Source organism: Marmota marmota, unplaced genomic scaffold (assembly GCF_001458135.2).
Source record: "Marmota marmota marmota unplaced genomic scaffold, marMar, whole genome shotgun sequence".
NCBI classification, from domain to species: domain Eukaryota; kingdom Metazoa; phylum Chordata; class Mammalia; order Rodentia; family Sciuridae; genus Marmota; species Marmota marmota.
In genome coordinates this window covers 12,161,381-12,181,855 of record NW_025999932.1, presented here as the reverse complement: position 1 = coordinate 12,181,855, position 20,475 = coordinate 12,161,381, and the positions used below count along the sequence as shown (strand labels likewise).

The 20,475-nt window shown below is 43.0% G+C and overlaps 1 protein-coding gene and 1 long non-coding RNA gene across 7 annotated transcripts in view; one reads left to right on the top strand and one right to left on the bottom strand.

Annotated features, from left to right (window-relative positions):
• Farp1 (FERM, ARH/RhoGEF and pleckstrin domain protein 1) overlaps positions 1 to 20,475 on the top strand; it is a 210,107-nt gene that overhangs the window by 137,882 nt on the left and 51,750 nt on the right. For all 6 annotated transcript variants that reach the window (XM_048800718.1, XM_048800721.1, XM_048800720.1 and 3 more), the window contains 7 exons: positions 996 to 1,093; positions 4,445 to 4,559; positions 5,442 to 5,589; positions 7,986 to 8,081; positions 17,081 to 17,244; positions 17,919 to 17,987; positions 19,453 to 19,527. In XM_048800718.1, coding sequence (XP_048656675.1) covers positions 996 to 1,093; positions 4,445 to 4,559; positions 5,442 to 5,589; positions 7,986 to 8,081; positions 17,081 to 17,244; positions 17,919 to 17,987; positions 19,453 to 19,527 — 765 coding nt within the window. The remainder of the gene's footprint in view (positions 1 to 995; positions 1,094 to 4,444; positions 4,560 to 5,441; positions 5,590 to 7,985; positions 8,082 to 17,080; positions 17,245 to 17,918; positions 17,988 to 19,452; positions 19,528 to 20,475) is intronic.
• The window catches only part of LOC125616067, a 19,034-nt gene continuing 814 nt past the window's right edge, over positions 2,256 to 20,475 (bottom strand). Inside the window, exon 3 of the long non-coding RNA XR_007346683.1 lies at positions 2,256 to 2,270. This is a non-coding gene — a long non-coding RNA (uncharacterized LOC125616067). The remainder of the gene's footprint in view (positions 2,271 to 20,475) is intronic.

Sequence of the window (20,475 nt, the reverse complement as noted above, 5' to 3'; positions counted from 1 at the left end):
TCTCTCTCTCTCTCTCTCTCTCTCTCTCTCCTCTCTCTCTCTCTCTCTTTACCCCCCCCTTCCCCCCCACCCCCAACTGTCATCATAGACCCGTGAATCTTCATTAACTCAGTGAACACATTAATGCACTTTAATCGTCTTCGTGCTGTTCAGGTCATCACAACTTTGGCCATAGGAGGAGAGTGAGGAGACTTCTTTTACTCTTTTGATTTAACTCACTCACTGCCTTGCTTCCCAGAGTAACTGCACAGTCCAGGCTCTTTGCTCCCCAGGACCTCCGTGTCCTGGTAATTGTGTGAAGGACAGAATCTGGTTGCTAAGGGTTGCTATGGAGAAGATGCTGTTGCAGGCAGTGGCGAGATGGCCCTGTGGTCAGTACCCTTCAAAAAATGTCAGAGTTGGTATTTTCAAGTCATTTAAACTAAGCAGTTTTTACTTCATTTCTCTTATGTTCAAATACCTCTTTTATACCAAAAATGATGCCTTGCTTTACCAAGAACCTAAAGAAAAGAATCTTACAATAACTTAAGTTGAATTTTACAGATGTGGAAAGTAAGGCTTATGGAAGAAGCAAATAAAGACCACACCTTGGAAGAGACACCTGTCTTTCTGATTCATTGGCAGTGAACTGCTGTTGTTATCTGAGCCATAAGCCACTCTGGAGTATGTTGACTGATCCTATAAAAAAATTGTAAATGTTTCATACACATGCACGCATATGTGGGGTAGTAGGCTATGGATTCGCATTCTCTCCATATAAAATGAAGCCTTGCTCATCACGTGTAGCGATTGCAGCGTGTCTCCTGTTCCTTTGTCTTTGTAGGGAGGCGGGGACTGGATCACCCAGTGAGTGGCCACGAGCCCCCTGGCCCTGCAGACATCCATGCCTTTCTTTAGTGTCCCACAGTGTGCACAGGTGGCCAGGAGTGGGTCTGCCTTTGATTCTGTCCCTCCTTCTCCCTTTGTGTGACACTCATCTCTGTTGACCTTTGCAGGTACCTGTTTGCTCTGCAGGTGAAGCAGGACCTGGCCCAAGGCAGGCTGACGTGCAATGACACCAGCGCTGCTCTCTTGATCTCACACATCGTACAATGTAAGTTCTGTTGGCTTCCTTTGGAAGTCACGCTGGAGACCACACAGAAATCTGATTGACAGGGGACGTCACATCCACACACCGACATAAACAGCAGTGAGAACGTCTTTGTGTCCTTTTTGCTCTTGGCTTGAATGCCTGGAAGAGAAAGGCCCTCCTAGCTCCATTTAGTGTTCATTAGCCAGGACTTGTGTGTCCTGGTGTTCGTCCGCCTTTCCCAGGATGCTTACGTGATTGATGTGTCAGTTGTCTCAAAGGAAAAGATGGATAATGTGGCCAAAGATGCCAAACTTGTACTGACCTGTCCCTGAGTTTAATATCCGTCATGGAATATGGCTCTTTGGCCTTAAGATATAAAACTTTGTGGAATTCACTTCTCTCTCAAGTTGTTTCACAGAGGACACTTGGGGAGCAAGTGAATGTCATGGTCATAGACTGCCATTGCATTTTAGAGGACAACAAAAGGCAAATGACCACAAGGAAAGCTAGCTTGGGTGTGTCGGCCCTGGTGCAAGAGGAAAACCTGGGGCTCAAACCTCCTTCATACCGACTCGTGGAAAATAGTGTGCCATGCGGTCACCGAGGAAGCCCAGCTGTGTAGCTTTGCATTGCTGTGACAGAATCCCTGAGAAAATCAATTAGAGGAGGAAAGATGTATAATGGCTCACAGTTTCAGAGCTTTCAATCCATAGTTGTTTGACCCCCATCTTCGTGGGCTGTGGTGAGGCAGAATATCATGGCAGGGAGCACATGACAACAGAGTCGTCACCTCATGGCGCCTGGAAAGCAGAGAGCAAGCAGAGCCAGTGCAGGGACAGAGATAGTCCCCCAGAGTGTGCCCCCAAGAACCCACTCCCTTCAGCCAGGTCCAACTTCCTGCAGTTTCCTTTCAGCTGCAAATACCCCAATGGATTAATCCATGATGGACCCCTCCCCATCCAATTTCCACAAGCCCCACCTCTGAACATTGGCATTGGGGACCAAGCCATCAACATGTGACCCTCTGGGGGACATTCCACATCTAAATAATAATGCCAGACTTACAGCCCATAAGCAGCTAAGAATTGAGGTGATGTCCGCATATCCAGTCGGTCCTTGTTGCCCTCAGATTCTGTGAATTGCAAGTCTGCCTACCTACTCACTAAAATCGACCCCAAACCACGACGTGTGCACTTCCCTGGTTATTTGCAGAAATACCTGGGACGGTGAACCATTCCCACCACCTGATGCGCACGTTCCCCGCTGGATCAGCAGGGCTGAGCTCTGCCTTCACATTTCAGCTCTCGTAATGATAACAAGTGTCCCTTCCGCGGTCTATTTAGTGCCACGCTTTTCAAGTTTTTGTGCTACTGTCAGTGATTTCATTGTTCACATGGGTCCCAAGCACAGTCCAAAGTGCCGTCTAGGGTCCCTTTGCGTAGTGTGACGTGCCTTATGGAGAAAACACATGTGTTAGATGAACTTCACTCAAGCATGAGGTCTTCTATTGGCTGTGAGTTCAGTGTGAACGAATCAGCAATGGAACAAGATGTGCTTCAACAGAAAGGCGTAAAACAGGGTCTCACTTAATGAAAACGTTTTCTCAGGAGTTTTGCAGGAACCCAATCCTATATTTCACGTAAGGACAACATTTCAGCAGCCACAAATTCAGTGTTTGTGGAGACTCTTAAATCGTGACCACCTTGAATAACAAGTGTCAACTGGACTTTCTTAAAGCCCAGATAGAAGGAATTGCAGGAAAATCAGGGCCACCATTGTCAAGGCAGCTGATGACAGTGGCAGGATGCCAGGTCACCTCTCTGTGATGGAGGGCAGCACTTTTGCTCTGATTAGGGAGGGCAGTTCAAGTCCAGAGGGCAGTCAGGACACTGTTACTGGTCGTGGTAGCAGGAAACTAGTGGGAGGGTGGCCTCATCAGTGACCAGACGTTGCCAGGTGAGCCGGCACCGTTCTGTGCAGAGAAGTGTTCCCGGTGGGTGGGATTCACGGCAGCCTGCAGGCCAGTCCCTGCCTGATGACTGCAGGTACATGCCCAAAGGGTGACAGGCTGCTTCATGGAGCAAGGCGACAGGTGGGTTTTGTAGCAACCACTCACTGGCATTTCCTCAAAATAGCCGGGCTCTGGTCCTGAGGCTACTTGTTATTCAGCTTCTTGCCTAGAGAACAGGAAACTAAGAGAAGGGCAGGCTGTCCCAGGGGCCTTACAGCTAGCGCTGCTACAAGCGCACCTGTTACTTGAAGTTCCATGTTGTAAATTTGCCCATTCCGACAATTTTTAAAAATATTTATTGTTTTTAGTTGTAGTTGGACACAATACCTTTATTTTATTTATTATTTTTTTAATGTGGTGCCGAAGATCGAACCCAGGGCCTCGCACGTGCTAGGCGAGCGCTCTGTTGCTGAGCCACAACCCCTGTCCCCATTCCATCAATTTTGAGGACTAAGTTGAGGTTGTATGAGACAATGAATTGTATTTGTTATGGATGAAAAATCTGTAAGGCTTTGCAATCTGACCCATTATCTCTGACAACAGGAATACAAGAAGTGTAATAAACTCTAAAAAGAAATTTTTTTGAGGAAACATTAGATTTCTACTCTTACACCCCATTTATAGTTCTCCTTACTCCCCGGGGTAAAGGATTTGAGTTTTGCACTAATAATTGTTATATATATGAGTTTCAAACGTTGATTTTGCCAAGTCCCAAAACTCCAGGGCCTGTTTAGAATCATACATGCTCTTCCGCATAACAGAATTGATTGCCAAGAAGGGAAGTGACCCCCGGTGGGGGGGAGAAGAAAGGAGAAATTACTTCCGGTGTTCTAGAGAACACTGGGATACCTGTGCTTCCCAACAAGTAATTGAATATTTCAAAAAAGATGGTACAGGGAGGATTTTGAATGTTCCCAACACAAAGAAATGATGTATGTTGAGATGATAAATATGCCAGTCACCTTGATGTGATTTTGCACATAGTGTACATGGACCAAAAGGCCCACGCTGTACCCCATCAATATGTACAATTTTTGTGTCAATTTAAAAAATGTACACTAAAATAATACAAAAAGATACCAGGTACACATGGGGGTATAAGGAGGGGTAATTCTAAGTCCTCTTTCCACCTGTCAGTGGTGAGAACGAGTGTGGCTGTCTTCTTATGCTGCCACAACTGTTGAGTACGCCTCGCGTCCCCGCCTCTGACGTTCATCCTGAGCTCGTCCCTCCCAGCTGTTCCCTGGTATTGTCTGTTAGCTCTGGCTTGCCAGCTGGGCGATTCAGCAGACTGTGAAGTGCTCATCCTACATGGTCTCTCTCTCTCTCTTTTTTTTTTCTTTCTTCCTGTTTCTTTTTAGCTGAGATTGGGGATTTTGATGAAGCATTGGACAGAGAGCACTTAGCAAAAAACAAGTACATACCTCAGCAAGATGCGCTAGAAGACAAAATCGTGGAATTTCACCACAACCACATGTGAGTCCCGTGCATGGCTTCCTATGTCCTTGGAGCTCCCTGCCTCCCAGAAAGAAGGAATTGCAGAAAAGTCAGGGCCACCATTGTCAAGGCAACCGATGACAGTGGCAGCGTGTCTCTCATGGCATGGGTGTGTGCACAAACACACAGTTTTGACGAAACACACAAATCCTGGGGAAAAGATCACAGAGGCCAAGTGCCACGCAGGTCACCCCTTAATTAAGACAGGGGCTCAAGGCCCTGGCTTGCTTTCCTGTGAGACCTGAGTAAGTCTGTGACATTTTAGGACATCCCAGGCATTGGAATAAAAGGGAGAGTGTTAGACCCAAGGACCAGCTGGTTTTCATCATGACAGGAAATTGGGAGGGGAGGTGGGGAAGTAGCACAATGTAAGAATATATAAAAATTGAGAACCCTTGTAATGTCTCCATTTTTTGTTTGTTTCTTTGTTGCTTTTTCCTTGGATTAGTCGTTCCCTGGGCTTTTTCTTATTGCACCAAAATAGGCATTTGAGCCTGGTGACAGTAGGAGACCGTGTTGCTTTGAACCATGCCTGTGAGTTGAGATTATTTGCAAGCAACTAAAAGCTTGTTTAACACCATGATCTTTTATGCGACCTTGGAGGAAACTCTTTGAGTCTCCAAAAAGCTGTCCGAGTGCGAGACAGACTTTTGGAGCTTTGTTCCCCAGGCAATAGAGCTTCTGTCCTAGTTGTGAGGCTTGGGTTCTGGCCAATGGGAGACTGGGTGTCATCTGATCGCACAGCCCCACTTTTTGCCATGAAACACCTTTTATTTCCCCCGAGAAGCTGCTTAATCTCAAGTGAATATGCCCAGGGAGTGCAGACCTCCTGACCTTCCTCTGTCCTTTTTCTTTTGTCAGTGGACAAACACCAGCAGAGTCCGATTTCCAGCTCCTGGAGGTGGCCCGTCGACTGGAGATGTACGGGATCCGGTTGCACCCGGCCAAGGACAGGGAAGGCACTAAGATCAACTTGGCCGTGGCCAACACGGGAATCCTAGTGTTTCAGGTGAGAGGGTTGAGAACACAGCTGTCTCCCTTCCAGAGACAGGGAGGAGCGCGGGCCTGCCACCCTGGTACATGTGGGTGGCCCAGGTGTGACCTCTGACCGCTGTTTTCTAGAGAACTGGAAAAGGTAACCTCATCTCATGTTTCTGCTCTCCAGGGACCTGATTTCTAGATTCTTTTTCATTCTCCCTTGTGCTGGTTGAGAAATCCATATTGTAGGCTTCTTTAGGTTTATTGATCTTGTAGGATTGCAGAAACCTGTCTGTCTAGAGACCTGTGCTTAGAACATAGTACACTGGAATCACAATTTAGACCCCAGAATAAGCACTTTTTCCCATGAAGAAAGGACATTTGTTATAGTGACTTTTTTTTTTTTAACCCAATTTGGGTTTAGGAAGCTTAATTAGGACTTCAAATATACCTAAATTAAAATGTGTAATGTGTACTTTTGAGATGGAGTAGTCTTATAAGTTCATAAAAACCATATCCTGGCACTGTAGTCATTTTGCAGGGGGAAAAGAAAAACCACTGTACTTGAAATCTTACCTGTATTTTATCTAAAGGTATAACGATTCTCTGCTCTCTAAAATGTGTGCTCTTAATCATCCAGCTATTGGACCATTGTATTGATCTGTGCTTTTCTCTTAATAGCTTCATTAAAGTGTTATTGACTTACCTGCACATATTTAAAGTGAGCAGTTTGGTAGATTCCTTCTGTATATAGGTTCAACACCACCCCTGCATGAGTGCCTTTTCTGTTACATGGAATGCTTGAGGCTGGATAACATAAAGAGATTTATTTAGCTTTTCATTTGGGAGGTTAAGAATCCAAACAGCATTGCATTGGTCCTTGGAATGGGCCCCCTTGGCCGTATCACCTCATGGTGGACGACATCACAGGGGCAGGATCGCATGTAAGAGGCAGAGATCACATCACCAGACAGGAAGCCAAAGCCGCAAGGTCTCTGGAGAACTACATTTCTCCTTCCCAAGACCATGCCCTTAGTGACCTAAGGACCTCCTATATCAGTGCTGCCCTGGGAACGAAGCCAGGGCACAGCAAACCACAACAACCCTCCAGAGTTTCCATAGTACATTGGTTTGAAACACCAGCAGGTAATCTGTGTTTAGTTTTAAATGTGTATGTAGAAAGCCTCTGCCTTTCTTGTGAATGGGCTCACATTTCACCCAGTTTTGAAGTTGCAACTGTGTGCTTGACCTAAAGCCTTTCATGACCTAAAGCTCAGCTGGTTTTTACTTGCGTTCCCCTTGGTATTTTATTAAAGTTACAGCAGTTCTCTGCTAATGCATCAGAAGTTTATGACAGGTGCTAATTTTTACACCCTGGGGGAATCACATCCCAGGAAAAGCGGGGTTTCCCATCTAGTGATAAGGAGCGATAGGTTCTGAGGGCAAGGTGGCATTTGCGGAGGTAGCGGCTCCTAACAGTTTCTGACCTGCCTAAATGATCCCTGAGCATCTATTAAGAAATGTGGTTTCATTACTACCATTAAATTCCAAAATCACAGTCCTTAAACATGTCTCAAAATCATAAGAAGGGAAAGAAGAATTCCACAATTGAATTACTTGGCTTTGATAGTGTTTGATACAATCTAGATATTGAGAATCGCTGGATAATTTAATTATGGACAAAGGCTGTGCCTCAGGATTAATCTTGCCAGTACCTGAATGCTTCATTCCTACCACTTGGAGTAGATGGGACGGATGTGGATGGGAGCTCAAGAGGAACCCTAATTTCGGTAGAGTCAGGGTTGGGGGGATGTTTGTATCTGGCAGCTCCCCCTTGTCTATCATATCTCACCTGACCAGAGCTACCTGGGTTGTGAGTCTCCCCCAGAGACCACATGCCGCCTGGAAGACACCCTCAGGCCTCCTGCTCCCCCAGGGGAGGAAGATTGGTGAGCAGGAACCTGGACCAGGGTGAGCAGGGTTGGTTGTACTAACAATAGCTACCAAGTGGTTTTAGGCAAATTAGAATATATTCACTTGCAGTTTCCATGTCTATAAAACAAAGATAAGTCCATCTTGCTGGGTTTTGTATGACGCTTGATAAGATAAGGTGTGCACAGCCTAGGACAGACCTGGCACTCCACAGTGACAGCTGCTAGTTATTGTGGTGGTTGTCATGGTTTTATTTTTATTTATCTTTTTATCATTACCTTGACCAGCTCCTTCTCTCCCTGGAGGCAGACCTAGTTTGAGAGCTCGTATAATCAGTAGGAAATAATGATCCTGGATGCGTATCGTCCGATAGCCACACACGCCGCGAATCCACAACGAAAGGCATCTTTCCTGGGCAGTCTGATGTCAGCCCTGCCTTCGGCCCCACGTTGCTCTCACGCATGTCCTGGCTCACGCGCTGCTCTTTCTTCTTAGGGTTTCACCAAGATCAATGCCTTCAACTGGGCCAAGGTGCGGAAGCTGAGCTTCAAGAGGAAGCGCTTTCTGGTCAAGCTCCGTCCAGATGCGAATGTAAGTGGCTCAGAGGTGAGAGGGGGCCAGCGGAGCCATGGCCGGAGCCAGGGGTTGAGTCTGCACTCACGGGCCTACCCTGAAGCTTTGGCCAGCTGCTGCCCAGGTGCTTTGGTAAAGAAATTTAAATATATAGGTGTGTGTGTGTGTGTGTGTGTGTGTACACACACACACACACACACATTTATTTATTTATATTTATATAAATATTTTTTAAAATACATGTATTTATACATACATATTTTTTAAATATTTATTTATTTATTTGTTTTGTACTGGGAGGCATGGACCTCCACACCCAACTTATAAGGAACTCTTGGGTGGCTGTACAGATAGCCATGCCAAAGTGCTCCATGATTCTGTGTTGTCGTCGTGGTGTGCAGAGCTAGGTTCGGGTAGGTACAGATGTGCCCCTGGGGAGAGGGTCATTTCCCTGTACAATACAGGTAGCCGCCTCCTAACTAACAACCGGCACTATGCTCCACTGTGTGTCAGCCCTACCCAGCTTCCAGACCCCAGTGAGCGTTCTCCCATAGTGTAGGCATTGCCCTGCGCCCCAGAAGAGGTCCCCACTCCCCATTGCCCTGCTACAGAGCCCCCCTACTTCCCACAGGCCACACCAGGCCAGGGTCAGGAAAGGGGAGGCAGCCTCTTCTTCATCTGCCTGAAACAACTATGGAGGAGATAAGATGATACATCCCTCAAGTCTGTCCCCACCCAGGGCTTAAGGGTCCTTCCTCTGGAAAAAGATGGCCAATGGCAGTCTAGGCTTATGGCCTATGGACTAGGTTTGTGGTTTATGGACGAGGCAGACTTCCGAGGCCTGACTGGGTAAGCAAGCGTCCACTGTGGATGGTTCTCTGGGGGAAAATGCTCTTTGAGTTCCAGAAAGCTTCAGAACCACAGCACATGTTGCCTGTAAGCAGAGGCTGCCTAAAGCCATGAGATCCCCCAAAGTAGCTGAAACTGCTGGGAATGGGAAGGACTGTGGTCCATTTTGTTTATGTAACATGGCCACTGTAATTGGTAGTGTTCAATGTGGAATAGAAAATTACCGTATTTTCTTTCTAGAATCAAAGAACACAAATTTTTCAGCTGAGAGTAATACTGTTGTACTCTAAAAAAACATAGTTTCATTTCCTGTATATTTCCTGGGGTTGCCTGGAGGCTGGAGTTTTATGCTTTTTGAGTTGTCCTTTTTAGTTACACATGACAGAAGGATATATTTTGACATATCATACATACATGGAATATAGCTTCCCACTCTTGTGGTTCTACATAATGTTGAGTTACATTGGTCGTGTATTCATATATGAACATAGGAAAGTTACATCCAATTCATTTTACTGTCTTTCCTATACACTTCCCCATTTCCCCCTGTGAAATCTGGTGAACTTCCCCTCTTCCCTCCCTGCCACCTATTATGAGTGAGCATCCACATATCAGAGAGAACATTCAGTGTTTGGTTTTTTGGGATTCGCTTATTTCACTTAGCACTATGGTCTCCAGTTCCATCTGTTTACCGACAAACGCCATAATTTCATTCTTCGTGGCTGAGTGATATTTCATTGTATATGTGTAGCACATTTTCTTTATCCATTCATCTGCTGAAGGGCACCTAGGTGGTTCCATATTTTAACTATCGTGAATTGAGCTGCTATAAACATTGATGTGGCCTATCACTATAGTTTGCTGATTTTAAGTCCTTTGGGTATATGCTAAGGAGTAGGATAACCAGGACAAATGGTGGTTCCATTCCAAGTTTTCTGAGGAATCTCCATACTGTTTCCCAAAGTGGTTGTGCCAATTTGCGGTCCCACCAGCTATGTATGGTTTTAACTTTTTCCCAACATCCTCACCAACATTTACTGTTACTTGTATTCTTGGTAATTGCCATTCTGACGGGAGTGAGATGGAATCTCAGTGTGTGGGGTTTTTTTTTTAAGTTGTCAATGGACCTTTATTCTTTTTTTAATCTTTTTGTTTATTTTTTTTTAAATGTGTAAGGATCGAACCTAGGGCCTCACACGTTCAAGGCAAGCGCTCTACCACTGAGCCACAACCCCCGCCCTCTCAGTGTAGTTTTAATTTGCGCTTCCCTAATTGTGCTAGAGATGTTGAACATTTTTTCATATATTTTTTAACCATTTGTATTTCTTCTATCAACTGTCCAGTTCCTTTACCCATTTATTGATTGGGTTATTTGGTTTTTTTGATGTTGAATTTTTTGAGTTCTTTATATATCCTGGAGATTAATGCTCGATCTGAGGTGAAGGTGGCAAATATTTTCTCCCCTTCTGTAGGATCTTTCTTCACATTCTTGATTGTTCCTTTGTTTTGAAGAAGCTTTTTAGTTTGACACCATCCCGGTTATTGATTCTCGATTTTACCTCTTGCACTTTAGGAGTCTTGTGGAGGAATTTGGTTCCTAAGCCGACATGATGAAGAGTTGGGTCTACATTTTCTTCTAGTAAGAGTAGTATCTCTGGCCATTTTGACAATACATATTCTGTCTATCCAAGAACATGGGGGATCTTTTCATCTTCTAGGTCTTTGATCCATTTTGAGTTGAGTTTTGTGCAAAGTGAGAGATAGGGTTCTAATTTCATTTTGCTACATATGGATTTCTGGTTTTCCCATGATCATTTGTTGAAGAGGCTAAAATTTTCTCCAATGTATGTTTATGGTGCCTTTGTCTAGTATGAGATGGCTGTATTTATGTGAGTTTGTCTCTGTGTCTTCTCTTCAGTACCGTTGGTCTACATGTCATGTTTTGGTGCCCATACCTTGCCATTTTTGCTACTGTAGCTCTGTAGTATAACTTAAGGTCTGGTATAGGGGTGCCTCCTGCTTCACTTTTCTCACTGAGGATTGCTTTGGCTCTTCTTGGCCTCTTATTTTTCCAAATGAATTTCATGACTGCTTTTTTCTATTTCTATAAAGAACATCATTGGAACCTTAACAGAATTGCATTACATCTGTGTAGTACTTTTGGTAGTGTGGCCATTTTGACAATACTAATTCTGCCTATCCAAGAACATGGGGGATCTTTCCATCTTCTAAGGTTTTCTTCAATTTTTTTCTTTAGAGTTCTATAGTTTTCATCATAGAGGTCTTTTACCTCTTTTGTTAGAGGCTATTATGAATGAGATAGTTTTCCTAATTTCTCTTTCAGTTGATTGATAACTGATGTATAGTAATGCAATTGATTTATGGGTGTTAATTTTATATCCTTCTACTTTGCTGAATTTGTTTATGAGTTTTAGACATTTTCTTTTTTTTTTTTTTTTTTTTTTGTGTGTGTGTGTGTGTGTGGTGCTGGGGATTGAACACATGGCCTTGTGCATGTGAGGCAAGCACTCTACCAACTGAGCTATATGCCTAGCCCTAATAGTATGTTTTCTAGTGGAATTTTTGAGTCTTCTAAATATAGAATCAAGTTGTTGGATAATAGAGATAGTTTGAGTTCTTCTTTTCCTATTCATATCCCTTGAATTTCTTTCTTCTAATTGCTCTGGCTAGAGTTTTCAGGACTGTTTTGAATAGAAGTGGTTAAAGAGGGCATCCCTGTCTTATTCCAGTTTTTAAAAGGAATGCTTTCAGTTTTCTCCATTTAGAATGATGTTGACCTTGGGTTTAGTGTATTTATAGCTTTTACAGTGTGAAGGTATGTTCCTACTATTTCTAGTTTTTCCAGTGTTTTGAACATGAATGAATGCTGTATTTTATCAAATGTTCTTCTGCATCTATTGAGATAATCATGTGATTCTTGTCTTTAAGTCAACTGATGTGATGAATTACGTTTATTGATTTCTATATGTTGAACTATCCTTGCATCCCTGGATGAACCCACTTGATCATGGTGCACTATCTTTTTAATACATTTTTGTATGCTATTTGTCAATATTTTATTACGAATTTTTACATTTACGTTATCGGATATGTTGGTCTGAAATTTTCTTTCCATGATGGATTCATACAGTAAGTTTAAAAGGGTTCTCTCTTTTTCTATTTCATTGAATAATTTCAGGAAGATTGGGTTAGTTCTTCTTTGAAGGTCTGGTAGAACTTGGCTGAGAATCCATCTGGTCCCAGGCTTTTCTTTCTTGGTAGGCTTTTGATGGCATCTTCAATTTCTTTGCTTGAAATCCATCTGTTTAAATTTTCCGTGTCCTCCTGATTCCATGTGGGTAAGTCATATGTCTAGAAATTTATTGATATCTTAAAATTTTTCTATTTTATTAGAGTATAATTTTCAAAATAGTTTCTTTTTTTAAATATTTTTATTTACATTTTAGTTTTCGGCAGACACAACATCTTTGTTTGTATGTGGTGCTGAGGATTGAACCGGGCCGCACCCATGCCAGGCGAGCGCGCTACCGCTTGAGCCACATCCCCAGCCCCAAAATAGTTTCTGATTATCATTTGTATTCCAGTAGTGTCCCTTGTGGTATTTTCCTTTTCATTGATAATTTTAGTAATTCGAGTTTTCTCTCTTTCTTTTTATTAGCTTAGCTAACGATTCATCAATTTTATTTATTTTTTCAAAGAACCAACTTTCTATTTGTTGATTTTGAGGGATTGTTACTTTTGTTTCAATTTCATTGATTTCAGCTCTGATTTTAATTATTCCCTATATTCTACTGCTTTTGATGTTGATTTGTTCTTTTCCAAGGGCTTTAAGATGTAATATTGGTTATTTATTTGTTGGATTTCTATTCTTTTAATGAATGAGCTCAATGCAATGAACTTCTTAGCACTGCCTAAATAGTATCCCAGAGATTTTCATATGTTGTATCACTATTCTCATTTACCTCTAAGAATTTTTTTTCACTTCATCCCTGATTTCTTCTGCTATCCATTGGTCATTCAGTAGCATATTATTTAGTCTTCAGGTGTCACAGTAGCTTCTGTTTTTTATTTTATTATTGATATCTAAGTTCATTTCATTATGGTCTGCTAGAATGCAAAATATTATCTCTTTTTTATTTTTTGGTATTTGCTAAGAGTTGCTCTGTGGCCTAAGAATATACTTCCTTATCAGCAGCACATGGATATTTTAGAGAAGGATCCATGTGCTGCTGATAAGGAAGTATATTCAATCACTGATAAATGAAATATTCTATATATGTCTGTTAAGTCTAAATTATTAATTGTAGTTTTTAGTTCTATGGCTTCTATATTTAGTTTTTGTTTGGAGGATCTACCCAGTGGTGAGAGAAATGTGTTAAAGTCATTAAGTCTTATTGTGTTGTGGTCTATTTGATTCTTGAAATTAAGAAGGGTTTGTTTGATATATATAGGTGCTCCATTGTTTGGGGAATAATATTTACAATTGTGGTTTCATCTTGACATATAATTCCCTTAAGCAGTATGAAATGTCCTTCTTTATCCCTTCTGATATTTTTTGGCTGAAAATCCACTTTAATTGATATGAGGACAGAATCCCCTGCTTGTTTATGAGATCCATGTGAATAATATGTTTTTTTCCCATCCTTTTTTCTTCACTCTGTGAATGTCTTTGCTATGAGGTGAGTCTCTTGGAAACAGCATATTGTTGGGTCTTGATTTTTTAATCCAGTCTGCTAGTCTATATCTTTTGATTGATGAGTGTAGGTCATTTACATTCATTGTTATTATTGAGATATGGTTTTTATTCCCTGTCATTTTGCTTTATTTTGGGGTTTCCGTTTGAATTAGTTTCTCCTGTGATTGACTATTCTTCTAGTGTAATTCCTCCTTTTGCTGATTTTCACTCTTATTTTTCATTTCTTCTTCATGAAATATTTTTAATATGTTTTGCAGAGCAGGCTTCTAGTTTTGACTATCTTAACTTTTGTTTATCATGGTAAGTTTTTATTTCATCATCATTTCTGAAGCTTAATTTTTCTGGTTACAGTATTTTTAGCTGGCATCCATTTACATTGCTTTTTTTTAATTTTTTAATTTTTTCTGTTGTAGATGGACTCAATAACTTCACTTATTTTTATGTGGTGGTGAGTACAGAACCCCATACCTTACATGTGCTAGATGAGCACTACACCACTAAGCCAAAACCCCAGCCCTGGCGTCCATTTTTTTTTTTCAGAGCTTGATACATATATATTGTTCCAAGACCTCCTAGCTTTGGGGATCTGGATTGAGAAATCTGAATTGGTTTCCCTTTGATTATGACTTGTCATTTTTCTCTGGCAGCCTTCAAAACGCTATTCTTATTCTGTAGACATTTTCATGGTAATGGATCTGTTGTAATTTTGTATATTTGGGATCTTGTAAGCCTCTTGTATCTGATTTTCCATTTCATTCTTTGGTTTGAGAAATTTTCTGATACTATTTCATTGAAAAGATTGTGCATTCCTTTGGTTTGTATCTCTGACCCTTCATCTATCCCAATAAAATTTAAATTTGGTCTTTTCAGGTTATCCCATATTTCTTGAAAGTTCTGTTCATGGTCTCTTTACATCTTTTCTTCATGGTCAATTTTATTTGCAAGATTATATGTTTTGTGTATGTAGTTTCATTGCCTGAAACTCTGTCCTCCAAGTAGTCTAGTCTGTTGCTGATGCTTTCCATTAAATTTTTAATTTGGTTTATTGATTCTTTCATTTCAAGGATTTCTGCTACATTTTTTCCCCAAAATCTATTTTTATTGAAGTGATCTTTTGCTTCCTGTATTTTCTCTCTGATATTGCTCCTTAAATTGTCTTTTGCCTCATAGATTAGTTTAATTATGACATTCTAAACTCCTACTCTGACATTTCTTCCACTGTGGTGGCAATACATTCTATTTTTGAAGTATGTTGGTTTGTTTGGGTCAATTTGTTCCCTTGATTTTTCATGTTTGTGTGTCTCCCCATCGAAGAGTATGGATGTGAGGCAGTAGAGTTTCTACCCCAGAGACTTATAGAGTACCTGAAGATTTCCAGTACCTCACCTTTTAAGGGAAGACAAATAATAACAACTACCAATGCAAACAGTATACAGCATTAAACCAAATTGTCCCTGCTATGACATCTACAATGTTGTCACAACAAACAGAAATGATATGATCAGTTATTGCCTACAATAAAAACAGTAAGTTTGCAAAACAGTAACTTTACAATTTCAAATGGTGGACATATAGAGAAGAGAAGTGATGTAGGATGTGATAATTATGAGGGAGGAGAAAAGAAGAAAAAAGTAAAATTAAAGGAAGAGTGAAAGAAGGAACAATAGATTGTCTTAGCAAGAGAAAAGAAAGAGATTCAAGAGAAACAGGCAAGTGAGAGAAAAAATATATAGTAATAATTTAAAAAATTAAAAATAAAAGAGTATACAGAACAAAACTGAAATATACTAATTAAACTTCCTAGTCCTCGAAAACTTATCCATGAAAAATATGGTTTCAAAAATGAAGATGAGAGAAGAAAAAAAATATGAATAGTATAAATGTCCATGAATCATTAAGGCCACAATTAAGCAGAGAAAAGAAAAAAAATGAGAAAAAAAAGTCTCTGAAAAGAATTGTTTCCTTTGGAGTTCAAAAGATTCTCGGCCTCCCTTCTCAGCAGTTAGGTAGGGTTGTCTGGAGTATGATGCTTGCTCCACCCTCCGAGTGGGTGTGCTGGGTAAGAGAGGTGATCCTGTAGGGGGAACCCCTGGAGTGGGGGTTTAGGTTTAGATTGACTCCAGGCTCGTCACTGGATGCCAGTTGTCTGGAGGTTCTAAATCCACACACTTCCAAAGCCCAGCAATTGCCAGTGCACGCTGGAAGACTGCTCCCAGGATCTCCCCTGAGTGCCACTCAGGTGGTGGAGGAACCAACTCTAGTCCACTCCATCACCTGCAGACCCCAAGGTTCCTGGTCTTGGGTTCAGTCTCCAAACTCACTCTCCTGCTCCTGCCCTTTCAAATTCCCAGCCAGGAGCATCTCTCCCAGCCAGTCCTGCAAGCAGCCAGATTAAAGGAGGAGGGGGAGAGCTCAGTGGGTTTCTGTGACCACTGACCCCTGTATAAACCTCTCTCCATGTTTGATTTTCTCCTGGTCACTTAGGCACACTCTATGTCGGTGGGTTGCCCAGGCCTGTATTTGAGGCCAGACTCGGGTTTCCCAGGACTCGGCTCCCTCAGCTGCAGTCCCAGTGCTGTAGATGCAAAATGATTCCTTCCTCTGTCCTCTACACCAGTTTCTTTCCTATTAGGGCTATTTGCCTTGTGGTTTAGTCAGGCAGCATCTTTGATCTCTAAACTCTCTATACCCAGACAGGCCTCAGTCCCCCTTAAAATTCCGGTTCCTTTAATCCCCTTATCATCCCTCCTCTGTGCTCGTGGAGGGACCTCTCTGGTTGGTGTCCCAGCCATGGTAGTGGCTATGGCACTAGAGATTTCTTCCTTATGTTATTATATCCAACCTCCTAAGTCCCCAATCTATTTTGAGTGTCCAGTATTAAATTCCGGTAAGGTATCCCACCTCTTTTTTCTTCACTCACCTGAGAAGCTGCCTGTCTGCTCTCTTGGTTTTATGCCACAGAGCAGCCAGGAAAGTGGCCTGCCCTATTATTCCACCACCTTGAAACCTCTCTATGTGCTGCTTAGTAGAAAATGACTCGAGATAAAAGTCAGTGTTAACAGGAACCATGAGGAAGAAAGCAGGAGGAAGACTGGTGTTTTAGTCATTTTAAAGAGGCAAAAGAGGAATTTTAATACTTGGATTTTTCTTTTTTAAAGAAGAAAATGTAAGCCAAGTGATTGCGGTTTGTGTATGGATTCTGTCAAAGCAGGATACCATTTCTGCTCAGTCTGTGCCGCTGGTTTGTGTTGGTTCCTAAAAGGAATTCTGTGGGGAAGAAGATGTCCTTGGAACAACTATATTTGAATGAGTCTTTGAATTAATGATCTTGCTGCGATTAAAATGCACAATTGAAAATTTATTGGACAAATTCATTTCTATTCCTTTTCTCATGTTTCAACAGAATGACTGTGAACATCGGAAAAACCAAAGCTCTTTTTTGTTCTTTCAGAGCTCATACCAGGACACCTTGGAATTCCTAATGGCCAGTCGGGATTTTTGCAAGTCCTTTTGGAAAATCTGTGTGGAACATCACGCCTTTTTTAGACTTTTCGAAGAGCCCAAACCAAAGCCAAAGCCTGTTCTCTTTAGTCGAGGGTCATCATTTCGCTTCAGGTAATAACGCCACTTCCTACCTGTTCGTTTGCCATGGAAGTGTGACTGAGACGTTTCCTAAGACCTGTCACAGCTGTTGTGACACAGAGCAAGGAGTTAGGAGGAACACTTACTGGGCTGCAGGAGCTGTGGTTGATGGGGACCTTGGCTTGGCTCAGAGTGTCATCCTTAGAGAGCCACGTGGCAGTTACCCAGCCCCAGTAAACACATAATTCTCTAATCCAGAAATAATTTCCTTTCTCTGTAGCAGCAAAGTATCTTATTTACATTTAGAACCCTATGCAGACTTGCCCATCTTTGGTTCACATTTGAGTTCTTAACAAGTATCTGCGTGTCTACCATGTGTTGAATCCTGTTGGAGCTAGTGGAAGTCCAACAATGGACCGCACTGTCCCTCCTGTCATGATCTGTCTGTGGATGGTTGCTTCACAGCCAAACACACTCATTAGTGGGTTAAGTTAATGGAAGACCGTGTCTATTATACTGTGGAGAGAGTGAATGGACATAGCAGCTCAGGTTCTCTTCGGGATTGCTCTACTCCTAGCTGCCACAGACACCTGCGTGTCCCCCAGTTAGGGAAGGCAGGGAAGCAGAGATGGCGGAGCTCTGTGTATGTGTATTTAAATGAGATCACCTCGGTGTCTTTCCCTTTCCTTCCATGGTCTGCATTTTAGCGGTCGGACTCAGAAGCAGGTTCTCGACTATGTTAAGGAAGGAGGACACAAAAAAGTGCAGTTTGAAAGGTAAGAGGAGGGGCTGGGGATGTGGCTCAAGCGGTAGCGCGCTCGCCTGGCATGCGTGAGCCCCGGGTTCGATTCTCAGCACCACACACAAAGATGTTGTGTCCGCCGAAAACTAAAAAATAAATATTTAATTTCTTAAAAAAAAAAAAAGAAAGGTAAGAGGAGCTCTGATGCTGGTCCATACTCATCAGGCAACAGTCTGTTACTCCTGAGCGTTTCTTCACCAGGCTTGGGGTTGGGTAGTGTCACGATTCCTGCCCCACAGTTACCCTCAGCAACTTTGGTATGAGAGGAGCATTTTTTGACCCTGGGCACACACTCCAGAGTAAGGTGAAATGAGAAGAATACAGTGACAATGAGGAAGATGGGGTGGCTTGCTGAGGGCGGGGTCAGCAAACCAAAATTATCATGTAAAATTGCCTTCAGGCTATGTACATAAGGTGGACACACAACCTTCATGAACTTCATGTCGGGCTCCATCCCCGGGACAACTCATTATGTATGTGCATATGTTCCCCAACCTGAAGAAATCTAATTATGCATCCCACTTTTTAACAGTGTCCTGTTTTTAAGATCCATCTGAAGTGTCCTGTAGTATTATAGTGTTTGTTTTCATTCCTTGTTGATAAACATTCGAGTTATTTCAGTGTTGTGTTTTGATTTTGCTGAAACAAACCTTATGCCAATCTCTGATGGTTTTTCATGTCCTTTATCCAGAAATGCCATGCGCAGGAAGGAGGGTTTTGCCTGCATATCTGGAGATAACAAACCCTGTAATTTTCTTGAACAAGTAGCAATTTATATTTTGAGGACCACATAAGAGGTGGCCCCATTCACTCTTGTCATACAAACATCCAAATGTAGCTGTTCCACAGGATATATTTATACTGTTTCCTGAATCTGAGTACCTGAAAATTTTTCCTGATGCCTTCTTCAGTGGGAGTAGGGATACAGGTGAACCAAGGAGGGGAAAAGATAAAGGAGCCATGTTACTGGTCTTGAAGTCCCTTCTTTCTACTTCCAGGTCTATAATTCATGTAGCCCTCTGTCCCTAAGAGAGTAAGTTGATAGTGGTGATGCGCTCTACTATAGAACGGATGTAAAAATCAGTTCTATGTAATACCCGAATTGATTTCCTGTTGTTAGACCACGGCTCGCAATTCAGAGCCTCCGAGGCCCAGCGGTTCTTCTAGCCTTGAGTCCTCCCCAGTGAGCGGAGGTGCCTGTCTGTCAGGCCGGCTGCAGCTGCACAGGGATGGCAGAACGTCCTCAGAGTGTGCCTTTCCCAGTGCCACGCAGGTGTTGGAGAAACAGGACCAAGTGAGGGTTTCCAAGTCCTGCTCCTGCAAGCAGCTTGGATTTCCTTATCAAGAGAGGACCTGGTGCTGCTTCAGTGGAAGGCCTTTCTGTTTTATTTAAAAACAAAATTCTTCTAATGTTAGCTGTCTCCTGTGATCTCTCCCAGAAAACACAGCAAGATTCATTCCATCCGGAGCCTTGCTACGCAGCCCACAGAACCAAATTCAGAAGTGCCAAAACAGGTCAGTGATCGTTCTAACTGATCACCGAATTCCTCCGCCGAGCTCTGGGCCAGGCAGAGTGCTTTCTAGTCCTTTGTCCCTTGGGGTGTTACAAATGGGAATAAGGTTGTGCAGTACCTCTGACCAGCAGAGGCTTTGTGCTCTGTGGGCACAGCAGGAGTGGGGCCTATTTTTGGCTAACTGTCCATGTCTAGGCCTCTGGAAAGTTCTCTCTATTGGCTGGAACTCGGAGGCAGAGACAGGCACAGAGTCACCTGCATGAAGAGGTAGGACCCTCTTTGCTGCCAAGTGGTGCCAGGGTTGGGGGCCTCAGCCGGCTCAGAGCTGGGCAGCAGGTTCCCAGGACTCGTGTTACAGGGCAGTGACCACACTGGCACCAGAAGACGTTCTTGCTCTTGTGCGGAGGGTGGCGAGAGCTTATTTTCCCCGGAGTTGGCCTCTGGGTACATTTTCAGGGTTTTCTCTTGAGGAGAATGAGACCTTTGTTGAGAAGGAACGTGCAGGAGGTTTCATTGTGCCAGTCCAAAGAGAGCTCTCAACCTGCCTCGCCCCTGGGAGGTGTAGCTGAGAGGACATGGTGTTCCCGAGGGACAGGCGGGGGGTCCAGGACGGGCTTTCCTTCTGTCCCTACCCACCCTTGCTTCAGAAGCTTCTCGTGGGCTGGAAGGGCTTTTCCACAGAAACCCAGCCTGACACCGTGGGTCCTAGACAGCAGGGACAGTGACTAAGTGCTGCTGGGACCCAGCCTCAGCTTCCTACCCTGAAAGAACCTTCCAGGTCACGACGCCCTTCCAAGCACCTGCTCCTCATCAGAGCATCGTGGAGCCCTGGGGAGGGCCAGGCAGGCTCTGAGTGGCAGACCTTTCAGCCCCTGGAGCCCGAGGAGCGGTTATCAGACTCTGACTTCTATTCCCGTAGCTCCGGACTAACAGTCCCCTTTCTCTTCC